The 17,406-nt window shown below is 39.7% G+C and overlaps 1 protein-coding gene across 15 annotated transcripts in view; it reads left to right on the top strand.

Moving 5' to 3' along the window:
• Positions 1–17,406, top strand: part of CADPS2 (calcium dependent secretion activator 2) — a 312,438-nt gene that overhangs the window by 59,714 nt on the left and 235,318 nt on the right. For all 15 annotated transcript variants that reach the window (XM_062609680.1, XM_062609685.1, XM_062609684.1 and 12 more), the window contains exon 2: positions 2,172–2,285. In XM_062609680.1, coding sequence (XP_062465664.1) covers positions 2,172–2,285 — 114 coding nt within the window. The remainder of the gene's footprint in view (positions 1–2,171; positions 2,286–17,406) is intronic.

Genomic DNA, 17,406 nt, shown 5'->3' with positions numbered 1-17,406 from the left:
TCGTGACGGAGCTGTGAATACTCCATGGGATGAAGGAGCTGCTAGCTCAGCAGTGGTGCACCGTCTGTGGGAGAACTTGGCTCTTTACTTCCCCTTTGAGAAGTCTGTGCTAGAAAAAAAGTTAAACCATCCTTTATGATTTGTATTTTCCATTATCTTGACTTGTCCAGTATCTTTAGAAAATGAAGAGAGTAAAGGGAATTGAATAAGGGGAAAGACCTGTCCTGCATAGCTGGGAATAAAGCTCGGTTTCTGTTAGAAACAGCTAACCTTTGTGGTCCAGATTCTGTGCAAGAAGTGGATGTCTGGCACGCAGGTGGATAGATGCACTTCTGGTCTATGTGCAGACATAAAACAAGTACTTCTCTTCCATGGATTTTTAGCTAGCAGTGGTGCAGGCTGTCAATGTGCCTGTGTTGGGCTGCTGCTCTCAAGAGCTCACACAGGAAATTTTTCCAAGTTACACCAACCGCTGCTGAAGTTTGCTTGCCTCAATAGGAGTCTTCTGTAGGGGTTTCTTGGGGCTTGTTCTTTATCGCTAATAGTTTCATTAAGAAGAGGAACAGAATTATCATTTTTAAGTAGCTTAGATTTTTTTTTCAAAGGCATAGTTCTTTGGCTTTGCATCCGTACTGCCTACATTTCACCATTTTTCAGAGGATTTCTCATATCAAGTATTTAAATGGCATCTATACTTTTGTTTTCTGTGTAAATAGAACAGCTTTCAGGTTTGCATTCAATTCCAGGAGAGTGTTGAAGTAAATTGCTACGTGTTCCATAGAAACACAAGACATGACAAACATAGCAAACTCTATGTAGGATCTTCCCTTGATATGAAGAAAATAAATTGTCCAAGGTAGGCACGTTCTCAGGATACCAGTAATTTTGCTAATCTTGTAACAGAGTTGCAGCTTCAAAGAGTCAAACACTATAGACCTGATAGCCTGTGGTCACCACACTCACTGCAGATACAAAAAAGTTCTTCTGTGAGAGACAATGGTATGGTCAGAATAATGTTATTTATTGCAGGTTAACCATTACAAATCTAACTTCTGGAAAAATATTTTCGTTTTCTGGCTACACATGTATTTGTTTGTTTATTTTTAACTAAGCAAGATACAGGAAGGATGAAAAAACTTTTTAATTCTTGTGTTTGGTTTTCTTTTAATGTTAAATTTAAAGTTCAGGAATATTCACTGGAATAAAGACTTTACACAAGCTTTTAAGGTATGGGAAAGCAAAACAACTATTTTTAACCTTCATTTTGTTATATTAGTATGTTAGCAGCAGTCATCTTTGATGTGACATTCTAACTTCTCACAGATTTGATACAGAGAAAATATCTTACTAAATGTTTCAAGAGGTGATAGGAACCTTGGCAAAAGGCCTGGATCACTGGAGAGCTTTCAGATTTTGCTTTTTTCCAACAACATTAATCTTTGATAGAAATGCATCAATTGCATGGTTTAATCATGTCACGCTCTCTACAAGGAGTCTTGTTTTCAAAATGACCTCAACTTTGATATGAAGTCCATCATATGTAATTTGGTGTCAGTCCTGGAGCCATGTGGCTGCTGTTCCCCATGATTACTTGTTTCATGTTGTTTGTAGTGTTTATAACATTGATGGCTAGAAGTCCATTTTCATCATAGGGAGCATGTTTTGTCCATTTTCTTCACAGTGAGCATGCGTGTTAAAACATTCCAGTGGGTAGCACCTAGATGACTCCAAAAAGTGGACACATCTCAGTTATTTTTGACGTACTTGAAGGCTGAAAAAAAAAAAAGAAATAAAAAGGAAATATTTGAAGGCTGGAGCTAAAAGACAAGTTTTATTAGCTGGTGTTGCTGTCCTGGGGAAGGTCAGCATGTGCGTATGAAATATTGCTCAGGAGAAGTATCCATGCAGACTTAGCCATAGCATCCCAAGGACACAAGGGAAAGAATACAGAGGTTTAGTTGCATACTGAGTGCATACATGACTTGCTGCAGCCACTTGACTTATCCAGCTAGGACTCTGAGGACCTGCCACTCTCTAGGGAGCAAATCACCAGGAAGCCTGTGCCTTTTCCTCCTTGTTCACAGCTTCCAAATGTGTATAGTATTGCATATTTTTACTTTGAGACTAACTGCATTTATTGTTCTCTTCCCTCTCCTTTTTTTCTTGCATAGCTCAATAAGCAGCAGCTACAGATACTGAAGGAACGTTTCCAGGCCTTTTTGAATGGGGAGACTCAAATTGTAGCAGACGAAGCATTTTGCAATGCTGTGCGAAGTTACTATGAGGTAAGTTATGTGCTTTGTTTTCTATATTGTTTAAAAAGTTCATAGGATCTCTTTTCAGATACAAGGAAAGCATTTTAAGTTTCAAAGGCTGTGAACTTCCAAACCTTCTAGAAACAGCTTCCTCCTACTCTGCTGTTTTAAAAGTTGAAATCCACTGCCTGGGCACAAGAGATAAACTGAACTGGAAAATATCCACCCTTTTTTGAAGAAGGGAAAAAAGAAAGACAAAACAAAAAAAAAACCTGGTGCTAAAAATCTTTCTGGCAGCATTTGATACAACTAGGCATTGCTATCTTTATCTCCATATGTCTAAGGTACCTCTTTTAATCAGTGCTTCAGTTGTAGGTTACCATCTTGAGAAATGTGTTGTGATTTTTTAGTCACCATGCAGAGTTTTTTGGAGAAGAACTGCCTGTTCTCTTCCCAAAGAAGAGAAGCTTTCCATGCAGCTGGGCAAGCTCTCAAATTCTGCTGACTTCCCTGAGGCATGCTCAGTGCCTACAGGCAGCAGTGCAGCTCTTTCGATGTGTCTTTAATTGCTTAAAGGGCAGGTCCCATTCCCAACTAAGAGGACAGTTCGCTGTCTTTTTTGTAACATCAGCAGCATATGGCTAGAGAATTTATTTCTTACTCTTAGCAAGTGGTACTGCAGATTCATTTTGTCTCATCTAACTTCAGACTTGCTTGGTCAATCATAAGGGATGTGTGTTAAACTTGCATTTCTTTTGTGGGGTTTTCTCTGTATTTCACTCTGCCACATCTGTTTTTGTTTTTATTTTTTTCAGATTTTTTAGCCTTATATTTTTATATATTGTTTGTCCTTTGTCAGCTATTTCTTTGCTAGTGAATGAAACTCTTCATGGAGAAAAAGATGTGACTTAGGTCCTAGCTTGGTTTTACCTACATTAAATTATGTAGAACTGTCATGGTTTAAACCTGGTCAGGCAGCTCGTTCACTCACTTCCCCCCTTCTTTCCCTCCCCCTACTCCCAGAGGGATGGAGAAGAGAATCGAAAAGAATGCAACTCCCACGGGTTGAGATAAGAACAGTTTAGTAACTAAGGTATAACACAAATCACTACTGCTGCCACCAATGATAATAATGATACAGGAAATAACAAGGGAAGAGAATACAACACCTCAGCACCAGCTGACTGATAACTTGCCCCCGCAGCCCGACCAAGCACCGACCCATACCTCCTCCAGCCCTGCAGTCCTAGCCCTTCCGAGTAACTCTTCGTTACCTCCTGGGCATGATGTGTTGTGGTATGGAATACCTCTTTGGTCAGTTTGGGTCAGGTGTTCTGTCTCTGCTTCCTCCCAGCTTCCCCTCCTCCCTGACAGAGCATGAGGCTCACAAAGTCCTTGGCCAAACCAAAACATCATTGTTATCAGCTGTGTTTCCAGGCCGAAAGTCAAAACACAGCACTGCACCAGCTACCAAGGAGGAGAAAAACACCTGCTACTGCTGAACCCAGGACATACACAAAAAAAAAGAATAGATGGGGGTGAGCAAATGGTTTCCCTGTTGTACAGAAATGTGAGGACTCAGTGTGAGATTCTCCAAATCACAGCCTGATCAGAACTGTGGCAGTTCAAATGAAGGAAATCACATAAAGACATTTGTGAAAGGATGGGGATAGGTCTGCAGGTGAAACAGAGAATATGTACTACATTGGATGTGGGAACAGTGTAGGATTTGTTGGAAAGTAATCCTTTTTTTTTGTATAACTGAAGAAGAAATTAAGACTGGGAGGAAGAAGAGCTCAGAATATGCTACAGGGCTAGGCTGAGCTAGTTAGCTGCCCAACGGTAAGTTTCAGGGGAGTGGGATGTCTCAAGATACTGAACATGGGGTAGAATGGAAAAGGACATAATGTTTGTGGTTGTCTTTCAGCAAGCTGTGTAAGAAGCTTGATGTGTTAGAAGAAGTAGCCTGCCCTTCAGAAAGGATGTGATAGTGAATAAAAATGATTTTAAAATAAATGCCTAACCAGTAACTGTCCTGTTAAGATTTACTTTGAGTCTCCTGTTAATGAGATTTTTTGGACGCATTGAGAACCATGTTTTTCATCATATCTGCTGTTGCAGTGAAAAGCTATGCATAATAATCTAAGATAGCCCTATAAAATGGAAGACTCAAATTCTCCAGCTATTTTCAGCCATTCATTAGTTTGAATTAAGTGTACAAGTGTTCTAGCTGTCCAGTTTCAAACAGATTTCAAAAATCTTGGCATCACTGAAAAGGCTGTAATGACACCATGGGCTACTGGAATCATCATCCTGTGTTAATACACCATGAGCTCATCTACCAGCTGGAATTTGGTTCTTCAGTCTTTTTACTTTGTTTTTGCTCCCCTTCGTCCAATTCCATTTTCCATTCTTTCCAGAGATTTCCTTCCAGCCTTGTGCACTTTGAGTCAACATTTGCTAGTCATTTTTAATTCCTTTTCAGGATTGTAATAGACAGTCACTAGTATGCAATATTAGATTTAATGAACATTGCAATGGTGGGATCCAGCTGGAGACAGTTCAAGCTGCTGCTCCTCTTCAATGCATTTTAATCAAATTTTATGCATCTTACCACAAATTCTCGTATCATCGCTTATGTGTATCTCTTGTGCCTTTTTCATTTGCTTCATTACCCATTTGTTGAAAATATTAATCTCTGTTAGTTCTTTGTGTGTTCTGTTGATGCTGTGCTCTAATGCTTTCTCACCTCTGTCTTCTACATGTGGTCCATCATATCTCCCGTTCGATGATGTTTCTTTAGTATTTTGAATTATGAATGTCTTGCTCGTTTCTGTCAATTCAGTGTTAATTTCTTTATACTTCAGTTGCTGAGCTACAGTTCAGTTTTATCTGACATGGAAGGGAACAAATATGTGGGCTGCACAGTAATTATTTTACTCTGAAAATTATTAATTTGTGTTTAATCCTATGTAGTAGTCATGGTTTGAGAATTACTACAATATTGCTTGCCAAGCCAGGCTATTTTCATTACCGGAGTTGTTTTCCCACACCCAGCTCTTTGAATGGAAGAGAGGAGGTTTAGTTTGGGCATGTGTCATAAATTCTGCAACACTAGTTGCAGGTGTTTTGAATCACTAAATCTGTCTATAATGTGTTTGTTCAGAATTTGTCCTCTTAGGAATCTAAGAGTAAATTCGAAGGATTTAGGAAGTTTGAAAGATTTAGAAAGTTCAAAGGATTTAGCACAGTCTTTGATTTACTTTTCCAGAAATATTTGTTGAAAAAATAATTTATTTACCAAGTAAATAAACATGAATTCAAATTCACTGTGTTGTAAGAGAGTTATGCTCCTGTGTCAGGACTACTTGGGAAGATTTACACTGGTTAATCTTGTTGTCTTATCCCCCAGCATTATGTCTTTTATGATGCTCCTGTGGTTTTCAAGACCTTCTGGTAATATTCTGGCATTGTTTCTCATTTATCTTAAAAAAATGTAATAGGAAAACAATTAATAAGAAAAGTTGCATAAAGTCTTCTTTAATTCTCCAGAAATGGTTGTTTTTGTGTTCTGTGTAATCTTCAGCTATCAACCCACTACTCTTCCTGAAAGTCTCACTGAAATTTAGCATGATTCATTTTTGTATATGTATTAAAAAGACTGTCTTGAGGAATTATTTCCTCTTCTATCCCAGTTTTAGAGAAGGTATGAAAGTGTTTACAGTTCTCTTTCTCCAATCATTCTCTCAGAATTAACACAGCATTTCTTTTGTATAAAATTCCATTACAGATATTGAGCCAGATTCTAATCGGCAGAACATCAGATGTTGGTGATACTTTTGGATAAGGAGAAAAATTCAGTCATATGGCAATTTATTATGAGTGATTATACTGGACACACTGCTAAGTGTAAAATTAAGTGAAAAAGTGACTTATGAAATGAAGTCTTTCTTTGCATATTTCAACCCACTTTTTAAAAGTTACCAGTAAAATAGTAGATAATCTTCTGTTTATTAATTCTTGAATACTCTTTCATGAGGGTTGGAAAATGCTCTTGTGCAGACCCCTAAGAGGTTCATTTGCCACCTTTAATATGCATACATTAGGACAATCCTGTGTGGAAATGGATTGCGAGCTGCCCTGAGAAGAAGGACTTGGGGGATGTTGATTGACGAACATGAGCAGGCAGTGTGCGCTCGCAGCCCAGGAAGCCAAACCATTTGCTGGGCTTCATCAAAGGGAGCATGACCAGCAGGTCGAGAAAGGCGATTCTTCCCCTCTACTCCGCTGTTGTGAGATGCCACCTGGAGTACAGTGTTCAGCTCTGCAGTTCTAGTCTGAACTAGTTGATATTTAAGGTCACTTCCAACCCAAACTGTTCTATGATTCTGTGGTTTAATAAGCATGCATATACCTTGGGCTAAACTCACTAATTCTTTAGTTTTGAATTTATGCAGTCTTACATGTAAGTAAAAGGGGTGCAAAGAACTGTAATGAATGTTTGAAATACTGTGAAAACTTTTTCAATATTGTAGTGGTAACAAGTTCTCAGATTTTCAGCTGTGCTTAAGCATTGTGAAGCGTCAGTAAATTTTGTTTATTGGTGGTTTTCCTGTTTTTCTTGCTGCATCATTTTAAATATGCAGCTCTAAGCCATAATTACTAATGCTGCTTAAATCTGAATGTTAAATGCATGATCTGTAGCCTTTAGCTCTATGAGGGGTTTTCAGAATGTAAAATCAGACTTAGTTCAGCTCTACCAGTTTGCCTGTAATAGAGAAATCATATTTAACTTAATTTCTATTTAAATTCAGGTATTGGAATCCTTGGCAAATTAAATTGTTGTCTGCCAAAGTCAGGCAAGAGGAAAGAGCTGAGCTGTAGGCAATGGTGAAAATTGATGAGGCAGGAGATTAGTGTGCAGACTTAGCTAATGGATTGACACTGACTGGCTGGAGGAAGGGTTTAGATGGTTTTGTGGTTTTTGTTGTTGTTTGTTTTTTTAAAGTTGGTCTAAAGGTAGCAAACTACCAAAATCAACAGTAAGAAAGAAGAGAGGTCCCATATCATCGAATCATAGAATGGTTTGTGTTGGGAGGGACCTTGAAGGTCATCTAGTCCAACCTTGCACAGGCAGGAACACCTGCCACAAGATGAAGTTGCTCAAAGCCCCATCCAGCCTGGCCTTGAGCACTTCCAGTGATGGGGCATCCACAGCTTCTCTAGGCAACATGTTCTAGTGACTCACGACCCATATTACAAAAAATTCTTCCTTTTATCCAATCCAAATCTGCACTCTGTGGCTTTCTAAATGGTAAGAAAAGACCTTTCCCTTCCCTCTTTAGAGTGGGAGTATATGGCACCTTTCAGTTTCTGCAGTAAGTAAAGTGAGCGTCCTACAGTTACCTTCCTCCTCTGAACTGCCAGCACAAATCCTGTGTAACATGTTGGGAAGGGAGGAGTAAGGCATGAATACTGGCTTCATGTTGCTGGTTAGACACAAACTGGTGTCTGTAGGCACACCTCTTCTAAGCCAGACTGGGCTGCTTTGGTCAGTCTTTGGTCATGTAGCCTGCCTTCCCTCTCCTCTTGAGGTTGAGGAAAAACTTCCTTCCCTCTGCTGTGGGCAGTGTACAGATAAAGAAAAGATTCCTCATGTGGGCTTTGGCAGCTGTTGGAGGTGGTCATGGTGCGAGGCAAAGGCAGCTAATCCCAATCTTGGGCATATTCAGAGTGGTTGATATTGGGCTGTTAAGGAGTTTGAAAGTTCTACAGAAATGAAAACCAGAAGAAAATTATAGATGAGACACCCCCATTAACATCTGCCAGTGCAGATGTACCTGTGGTAACGTCACTGTTTCTTTGTTTGTCTGTTCAACACAGAGCAGTTGTTTGGCACATAGTGGAAGCACACCCTAGTGTGGTGGAAACCATTGATTATTTCTTTCACTTCTCCTTAGAAAAGGACGACTGTTGTTTATTGGAGATTTTTTACGTAAAGACATTCAGATGTATGGATAGCCCGAGAAAAGGTGAGAGAAAAGTCCTTTCTGTAAAGGAAGGACTGTAGCAGTGATGCTGTTTCTCCCTGTAATTATGTAAACCCTGGTCTGAAGGTTTTTTGCATGGAAATGATGGACAAAAGGATCTCGCTGATGAAACTGCAGAAAAGAACTAGCTTTCTGGACTAAGTGGTATTTAGGTCGCTTTTAGAGCTTGATTTTTAATACCAGCTATTTTAGATACACAGTTTTTATTCAAGGCAACAAAAGGCATAATTGATTCTGATGAATATTTCAGGGATGAAGATGACACCTAAAGGAAATAAAAAGTATTCATTAGAATCAAAACATAGTACACACAAAATAAATAGTAATTAAACGTTGAATGTTCTGTTTTGATATCGTTGAGGCAAAATAATGGAATAAGTAGATTAAACATTTATTTAAATACATTAGGATAATAATTGTATAAGGTAATTGGGTTTCAGGGCATAAATTTACTTGTTTCTGCTTTCATTTTTCTTAAAATTCCTAATCGGCATACACATGTATTTAAGAATATGGGCGTTTAGCTCTGTTCAGATTCTCTTCAAAAACCTGAATACTAGGCTAAATTGGGATTTAATTTTGATACAGTCTCATTTGGAGAAGCTGTGTCCACAGACTGTTTTCTTGCATTAACTTTAGGATAATCTTATGTTTTGCTTTGTGAGGGAGCCTTTCAACAACATATCTGTTTATAATTGCACCTATCATCACTTACACAGCTGGTTTTCCTTCCAGTTACTTTAAAAAGTAGGCAAACCTGAGGTCAGTGTAATGTTGGCATTAGAGGTCTTGTTTAGGCTCGTTCTTTGAAGAGCTTCATAAAAATGTTTTTAGGCGCCCTCCTGAAAGGGGCATAACCAAGATTTATCTAGGTCATCAATTTCAGTGAAGAAGCTATAAGGCTTTCAGTGTTTTGGATCAGCAGCAACAATTTGGTGTGTAAGGGATACTGCCTCAGTATTAGCAGTCTATTTCCCATAAAGAAGTCAGGGGAAACACATACAACAAATAGAAACATGCTATACATGATCTAGACTCCTTCTGTGCTAAGGAGGGACCTGATAGAGTCAAATAGTAGGCTTTCCAATTCACAGCTTTCTCTTGAGAGTGGTGGTGTATTGCTCTTGCGTTGGATGCGTATCAGTGCTGAAATCCTGTAGTCTCTTCTTTTACAAATTTCTACATGTAATTATATTCTCTGTGCTTTCGAGGACTGGAAATCCCATTTTCACTTCCACTTGTCTGGTGTCAGAGAAGCAAAACATTTTGTTGTACATCTGCAGAAACTGTATCTATCCTGTCTGTTTGGACACTGATGTTTATGGATGAGTCATTGTTGATTTGAATGAGGATGTCATAGTTTCCATATTAGCATTACCGATGTACTTATAACAGACCTGTATATCAAATTTCTAAGTGAGGTAGGTAGTTTACGGGTACACTTTAGTGCATGAATTGTACCAATCCTTAGCTTTGAAAGTGGTGTGTACTGATAGCAAGAGAGGAAGAAATAGCTCACTGAACTTAAATGAAAGAACAATTCCCAGTAATAGTATCCCTTTTGTTCATTTTGTGGCCACTCTTGTTCCAGACAAATAATGATGCCTTGTAGATCTGACACTAGGCTGCAGTAGTAATAGTGTTGGGTAGTGAGGTATGTCTTTACTGTACTACTCATTACTGTGCTTACTATGTGACATTATTTACTTGTTTCTTAGCTAAATTCTGAATGTCTGTTAATCTGACCAAACCAATTAGAAAACCAGGAATGGCTCATATTGTTACACACCAGTGAATTTGGTCTGCATTGCTTAATTACTGTTTTCCTAATCCCAGTGTTGTTTTACTCCATCTTAAAGGAAAACAAAACTTACCTGACAGTTGATTTTGCACAATTAACAGTATGTTGCATGGGCATGGACTATACACATTTTTGTTGATGCTGTCTCGTGGGCAACTGAAAAAGAAGGGGAGAGGTATGTGTTTGTTCATCTATCCTGATGCTAATAAGAAATGCGCCAGTTTAACACAAGTGCTGTATAAATCTTGCAGGAGATGTTAAAATTTTTTTATCAATTTTGGATTTTGAAATAATTATTTGGAATGATTTTTCTCTCACTGTATGGTGAAAGGATGAGAACTTTTGATCTTTTTAGGTTATACTTCCCACTGTCTTTTCCAGGTCTCAGCACAGAGCTGACCTTAAGGACCTCTCTGAGGAAAGGCTGAGAGAGTTGGGGGTTGCTAAACCTAGAGAAGAGAAGACTCCAGGGAGACCTTATTGTAGTCTTTCAGTTCTTAAAGGAGGCCTATGAGAAAGATGGGGAAAGACCATTTAGCAGGGCCTGTTGCGAAAGGATGAGAGGTGATGGTTTTAAACTAAAAGATTCACGCTGGATGTGAGGAAAAATTCTTTACAATGAAGGTGGTAAAACACTGGCACAGGTTGCCCAGAGAGTTGGTAGATGCGCCATCCCTGGAGACATTCAAGGCCAGCCTTCTTGTGGTTCTGGGTAACCTGATCTCATTGAAGATGTCCCTGCTTGTTGCAGGGGTTTGGACTAGATGAGCTTTGAAAGGTCCCTTAGAATCCAGACTATTCTATGGTTCTATGACCTTTTCAAGTGGAAATAATACTGCAAAGTATCTAATTGAAAGAATTACATTAATGCCAACAAATTTTCCTTTGTGCCTTTATATTGTGATGCCTGTCTGTACCAGTCAGCAGTAGTCAGGGACTCTCCAAACTAATGAGGATCAACAGGACACTTATTTGTATATCTCAGCAGTCAAACAGATACTTAGGCCAGTCTCTGACTTGCTGTTTTTTCCATGACCAGGGAGAGGCATGTAATTTCACATTAATAGCACACTTGAAGCATCTGAATACAGGACAAGTGAAAATTTCCACAAGATGCCTATGGACTCTGGGCCAAAGTTAGTCCAACCAGGGTCTCTCTCTTCTGACTCTGCGGGCTCTGGAATTTTCTCATGTAGTTTCATTAGGCTCCAAGTTTTGAGCAGAGATCCAGTTCTTTACTGGTAGGGTGGTGAGGCATTGGAATGGGTTGCCCAGGGAGGTTGTGAATGCTCCATCCCTGGCAGTGTTCAAGACCAGGTTGGACGAGGCCTTGGGTGATATGATTTAGTGTAAGGTGTCCCTGCCCACAGCAGGGGGGTTGGAACTAGATGGTCTTAAGGTCCTTTCCAACCCTAACGATTCTATGATTCTATGATTCTGTGGTCCAGTTTAGAAAGTTGCTGTATTTGTCTAATTAAGCTTTTGACTGAATTGCAAGCAACTAATAGCTAAAGGATTTCTTGATCTTAAAACAACCAACCAACCAACCAAAACCCCCAAACTCAACCCATCAAGCAAATAAATAATAAAGCATAAAACCTCCTATTCTCATGTACATTAGATTGAATTCCTAGGACTGCTATTTGCTCTAGATATTATTTCATTTACTCTTAGATTTCTGCATGGTGGAATAAATAACTTTCTGTATGCATATATTGATTGAACCTCTCTGTTATCATTTTACTTTGTGATAGAAACCTTTACCTGCCAGATCTTTAGGGATGTGTGACTTGTCAAAATCTTTTAAACGTTAAAGTAGTGTGTTGGAAAAGTGGCATGTTGTTCTTAATGGTGAATTGATGATCTCTGAGTAAACCAAGCCAGAGCGAACGTGGCAGTAAAGGATAAAAAAGGTCGGCAAATGCATGGCTGAAATCCAGGAGTCAGTAAATGAGAAGCGAGGTTTTAAATTCTCACGTATCTCTCTCAACTCCATTTCATTTCTGTTGGTACTCATTTCAAAAGACGACAACAAATTCTTATATCCTGAGAACTGTGTAGGCAGAACACGATGCTGTAAATATTTTCTTAGTGATTGTTTTCAGGTTTTGACTGATCTACATTTTCTACCATAGGTTATGGCTGAAAAGCCAAATGGGAAAGCTAGATTCCTCTCAAGCTTTTATTTTCTGAAGTAAGCTTTTTGGTGCCAAAGAGGTGTCTTTCTATTTTGTGTTACCTTAAAAAGGTTTTACAAGACTGAGAAAGAGGTTTCTTCAAAGTTAAATCCAGGCATAAAGTCGCTATCCACCTGAGATTCTCAACAAGCAACAACATTATCTTAAACAGAGCATACTAAGAGAAATAGTTTACCTAGTCTGTTCCAGTTAGTAAATGCCTGTTTTGTGCACTGGTAGTGAACAGTAACTACCTCATTAAGGAAACTGTTCTTTCCACTTGGCCTTGCCATCAAACCATTTCCCCTAATTTCCTAGTTCAGCTTTTCTTATTAACTTAAGCTAATTGCTTAGCTTGCTTTTTGTTAAATGTAAATTGTACAATCTCCTCTTTTGTTGTATTACCCTCTGTATAATGGGTTTGCCTTGTGCCTCCTTAGCAAAACAAAAATGCTGAGTAAATTAGATATTCTTAACCTGTATTAAATAATTTGTTATTGGGAATTTATTACGGTCCTTCTTTGGACCTTTCACTTATTTGTGAAATTGGGATTCCAGACACAGCCCCAGATCCTGGTGTGGTTATGATATTTTCATAGAACCATAGAATAGTTAGGGTTGGAAAGGAACTTAAGATCATCTAGTTCCAACCCCCCTGCCATGGGCAGGAACACTTCATACTGGACCATGTCACCCAAGGAAGGCTCTGTTCAGCCTGGCCTTGAACAACACCAGGGATGGAGCATTCACAACTTCCCTGGGCAGCCCGTTCCGGTGCCTCACCACCCTCACAGTAAAGAATTTCTTCCTTATATCCAATCTAAACTTCCCCTGTTTAAGTTTTAACCCGTTACTCCTTGTCCTGTCACTACAGTCCCTAATGAAGAGTCCCTCCCCAGCATCCCTATAGCTCCCCTTCAGATACTGGAAGGCTGCTATGAGGTCTCCACGCAGCCTTCTCTTCTCCAGGCTGAACAACCCCAACTTTCTCAGCCTGTGTTCATCCAGGAGGTGCTTCAGTCCCCTGATCATCCTCGTGGCCTCCTCTGGACTTGTTCCAACAGTTCCATGTCCTTTTTTTGTTGAGGACATCAGAACTGCACACAATACTCCAAGTAAGGTCTCACAAGAGCAGAGTAGAGGGGCAGGATTTTGTATTGCTCTATGTTTTACTCCTGTAATTCTTTGAACCCATCTAGGTGACAGTCTTTACAGAAGTGAGTGATCAGCAGGGGTGTGAGTTCTAAGGCTGATGTAAAGGAAGGAGGATTCATAAGTGACTGTACCAAGACAGGAAATACCTTGGGCCTCAGAGCTATATCTGCAGGTGTTCTGAGCTGGTGTCTAGGAAGCTGTACACAGAGCTACCCTGCCTGTAGTACCTCAGTTAGCTAATGCAGAACTAGCTTCAATCTGTCTGCTTGCCAGCATGTTGTCATGGAGGTGTACCCCAGCAGTCAAGCCCAGTCCCACACAGCATGCTGCTTGCAGTTGCCAGTGCAGTGCTGCTGTCTAATTTGTGGTGTTTTTTTTTTCTGAAATGAGTCAAAAAATGCTGATCTGCATCTGTATTTATAGTTTCATATAGTCCTAGATGTGTATATGATTTCTCTGCACATCTTCATTCTGTTTCTTTATCTTTTCAGCAGTGCTGGCAAAATAAATCTTACGATGTTCACCTGTGGCATACTACTAGGCTGGTGCTTCCCAGCTAGAAAGCTTCAAGCAGGTCAGGTGCTTGGGACTTGTGAGCATTGCGTGCTTTTCAGTGTTTTCCCTCAGGATGGAATGTCAGCATGCTGGTTTGCAGCCCAGCATGGGAAAATAAATACTCTCCTGGGGGTGAGACTGTGATGTTTTTGTTACATTTAAGTTTTCTGTTCTTAGTGTACCTTTCCTAAAATGAGACAGGTTTTCCTTTGAGAGCAACTGGCATCCTTTGTTTGTGTATGTTTGTATCTCTGCAGTTTCACTGTGATAAATATGCACCATGAATAATTTGTTGTTCTGCTCGTTGTACGCAGGTACTACTGCAGCAGAGCCTTCCAAATCTACAAGCATTTTAATCGGAGATCAGTTTTTATTTTCCGTGAAATCCAACATTCTCTCAGACCTTCCTTCCTGGTCAGCATAAAATTAGCCACAAATACATACTTATGTCCCTGTTTTGTGTCTATTCACTTGCTGGTCTGTTATAGTATTCTTTTGAACGTAAACAATAAAAGGACTACATCTTTGTCAGCTTATATATGAAATTGCAGCTTGTTTGTTTAGTCTTAATTCCTCTTCTTAGTTTATATCCAGTCTAGAATACTGTGGTAGAAATCTGTGGACAGAGAGTCAGTATCCTAGTACTGCCCTTGTCTGTTTTACTGGTTCTCTCTGAATGCAATTCAGTCCTTAATCCTTTTGAGAGTATTTCCTCTGTAAGGGGTTAAATTAGATGGAGGGAAAATGAAACAAAGTAAAGCTAGCCATCTAGTTCTGTACTGGTTTTTGTGCACTGTCATAATAGGCTGTGGCACATGCAATGTGAGCAGTAGTATTGAAATGCCCAGGTCAAACCCCTTTGCCTTTGCTCTCTCATGTGACCTCTCTGCACCTTCCTCCAGGGCAGTAGTGCAGCAGTTTCTTGAGATAAATATGTGAATTAGAAAATATCCTTTACTTTTGCCATTAATTATGAAGTAATTTTGTAATTTTAAAGTCTAACGTTTTGTAATGGAAAGCAAGTTACTTTTTTACTTGGCTTTTGAGCTTTTGGTAGTCCAGTAAAACTTAGCAGAAAACTATGACAAAAACACACAGACAAATATTTTACAAGACTCAATTTTAAGAAAAGACAATGGACAATTACAAGTTTCCTCATCTTAATATCCAAGCAGCAGTATTGGGTCAGATCACAGTCCAAGAAATTCATTATCCCTTCTCAGGTACTACTGGATCAAAGGAGATACCTGCTGAAAAATACCTTGGCAGTGAAGGCTTGCGGGATGATTTCTGTGAGTGTTCTCCCTGATTCCAGTCATTAGGGCTCAGGGACATTCTCTACTTGGCCACCTTTCCATCACTGGTAACGGCATAAGGCAATTAACCGGTTCTTCAATTTTGTCTTTCAGCAACCGGAAGAGCTTGTTATTGCTGTGTTCATATTCTGTGCTGGCAGTCTTGTGTCTGGAAAATGAGACACGCGTCAGTTGTTAAAACTGTTCCGTTTCTCATTTCTCAGCTTTCTCAGAAGTTTGGTTTTGGGGATAGAAAGGAGGGATGCGGGTGAAGCTTTAGAAGCTCTATAGTCTTAGGTTCAGAATCGGTTAATTTTCTTGTCCTTACTGTAGTGGAGCTGCTTATAGTTCCTGTCTATCCATTCCTTTTCTGCTTATGTTGGGAGGGAATGGTGGACTCACAGAAGTGATCTTAAAATACAGACGTTTTTCTTCTGGACAGTGGCATTTTGTCCTAACAACTACAGAAATGTTCAATTGTGAAAAGGCCCAGTAGGCTGGTCCTTGGGGCCCCCATAACTGATGTAATTTGTGTAGCTGGAGAAGAATGTTTTTTGAAATGCAGGTTCTGATCTGAGGCTTGCGATGGTAATTGGTGATTATTTGTAAATGGTCCCTGTTGTGTTATTCTAACCCTCAGCCTTATGACTGCTTCAGACATGCAGCAAATACAATGGAGAAAATTAAACAAGGGAACAAAAAGAAGTGATACTTTCCATTTAGCTCCCTCTGTTTCTCTGCATGCTTTTAGTTGATGGGTCTTATGTGCCTTGCTCCTGGCAAGGGACTCAGAGGAGAATAAGAGTGAGCGTGCACCGTGGTGTGCTGGGAACCCACAGCTCCACCACAGCTGTGCGGCTCATCGTGATGCTTTTAGTTCTGTTTCCCTCTTGGTGTACTGAGTGCATCTGTAAAAGCTCACTGGGAAGTAAACTAAAAGTAAAGCTTTCATCTTTCAGCATGAAAGAGAAATACCACTTTTCTAATCCTTCTAGCAGTGAGTACTGCTTCAGAAAGTCCATCTCTCCTACCAGTGAACTGATGAAGAAGGAAAAGGTAGCATCCTTCCTTACTGCTTGGGTTCTTTTTTGGGCATGTGAATCATTTTTAACTGCATTGTTCCTTCACTTCAGAGAAGGTTTGAAAAGGATGGATTGGTTTTGTTTTGGTTTTTTTTGTTTACATTTCTGTGAACATAACATTGGAATTACAGATGAACTTGTGAAAAGTGTCTGTACCTAGAAAGAAATATACTCCTTTTGTAGTCTGGGTGTGATAACGCTGTGTTAACTGCACCAGTAGTTGTATACCTTCTTCAGCTCAGAGTGATGTTTTTGCCCTTTTTTGTTTTGGGGGGGGGGGGGTGTCCTTTTTTTTTATATTTTATTTCCCTTCTTATAATGGCCGAAGGATTTTTCAAATGCACAGAGCTGCATGGCTAAAACTACACCTTTGTCATTTGCTAACAGCACGTTCTGTTGGCATGGGATGCCTCACTTGAGGTACAGGAAAGCTCATAATTTGCATGCATCATCTGAGTGAATACCAAAATGTGCTGTGAATCCCTTTCCCCTCAGCTGTCTCCTTTATGCAGAGCCACTGTGAGGACTTCTCACCTGAAGACTCTTCCAACTGCAGAAGAGTCCCTGCTGCCACCATTACACTGCTTTCAGTGTAGTATAGTTCAACAGCAGTGTTGAACTTCAGGTTAAGACTGAAAGGAAAGACAGAGCCAAGACCACACCAATTGCAGACCCTGAAGAAAAGATTAATTGAATTTCAAGATGGGTTATCACCCTTATGTGAGTAGAGAGTTTAACAGTGTTAAAGGAGCAAGCTTTAAACACACAAGACTCATGCTACTAGCCGTTGGCCCAGATGTGTATGGATGCAGAAGTCCCTTTTGTGGATACCTCTGAAACAAGAGTTGTGATGTCGCCCCAGGATTTACTTAAAAAGTACTGCTCTCTCCTGGAAGGATGCCTTTTTTCTGGCATTAAGCAAGGATAACTCTCCTACATTCTGAGGATGAACCCAGAATGAGTATGTAGCTGTGGTTTCTTTGGCAATATCACAAAGATGGGTCTGAGAATTGCAAGTTGGCTGCCATCCTTCTGA

Source organism: Pezoporus occidentalis, unplaced genomic scaffold, assembly GCF_034315485.1.
Source record: "Pezoporus occidentalis ecotype Australia unplaced genomic scaffold, CSIRO_AGI_Poc_V1 ctg14, whole genome shotgun sequence".
Classification (NCBI taxonomy): domain Eukaryota; kingdom Metazoa; phylum Chordata; class Aves; order Psittaciformes; family Psittacidae; genus Pezoporus; species Pezoporus occidentalis.
The sequence above is the reverse complement of the archived record's forward strand: the minus strand, read 5'-3'. Positions and strand labels throughout refer to the sequence as shown.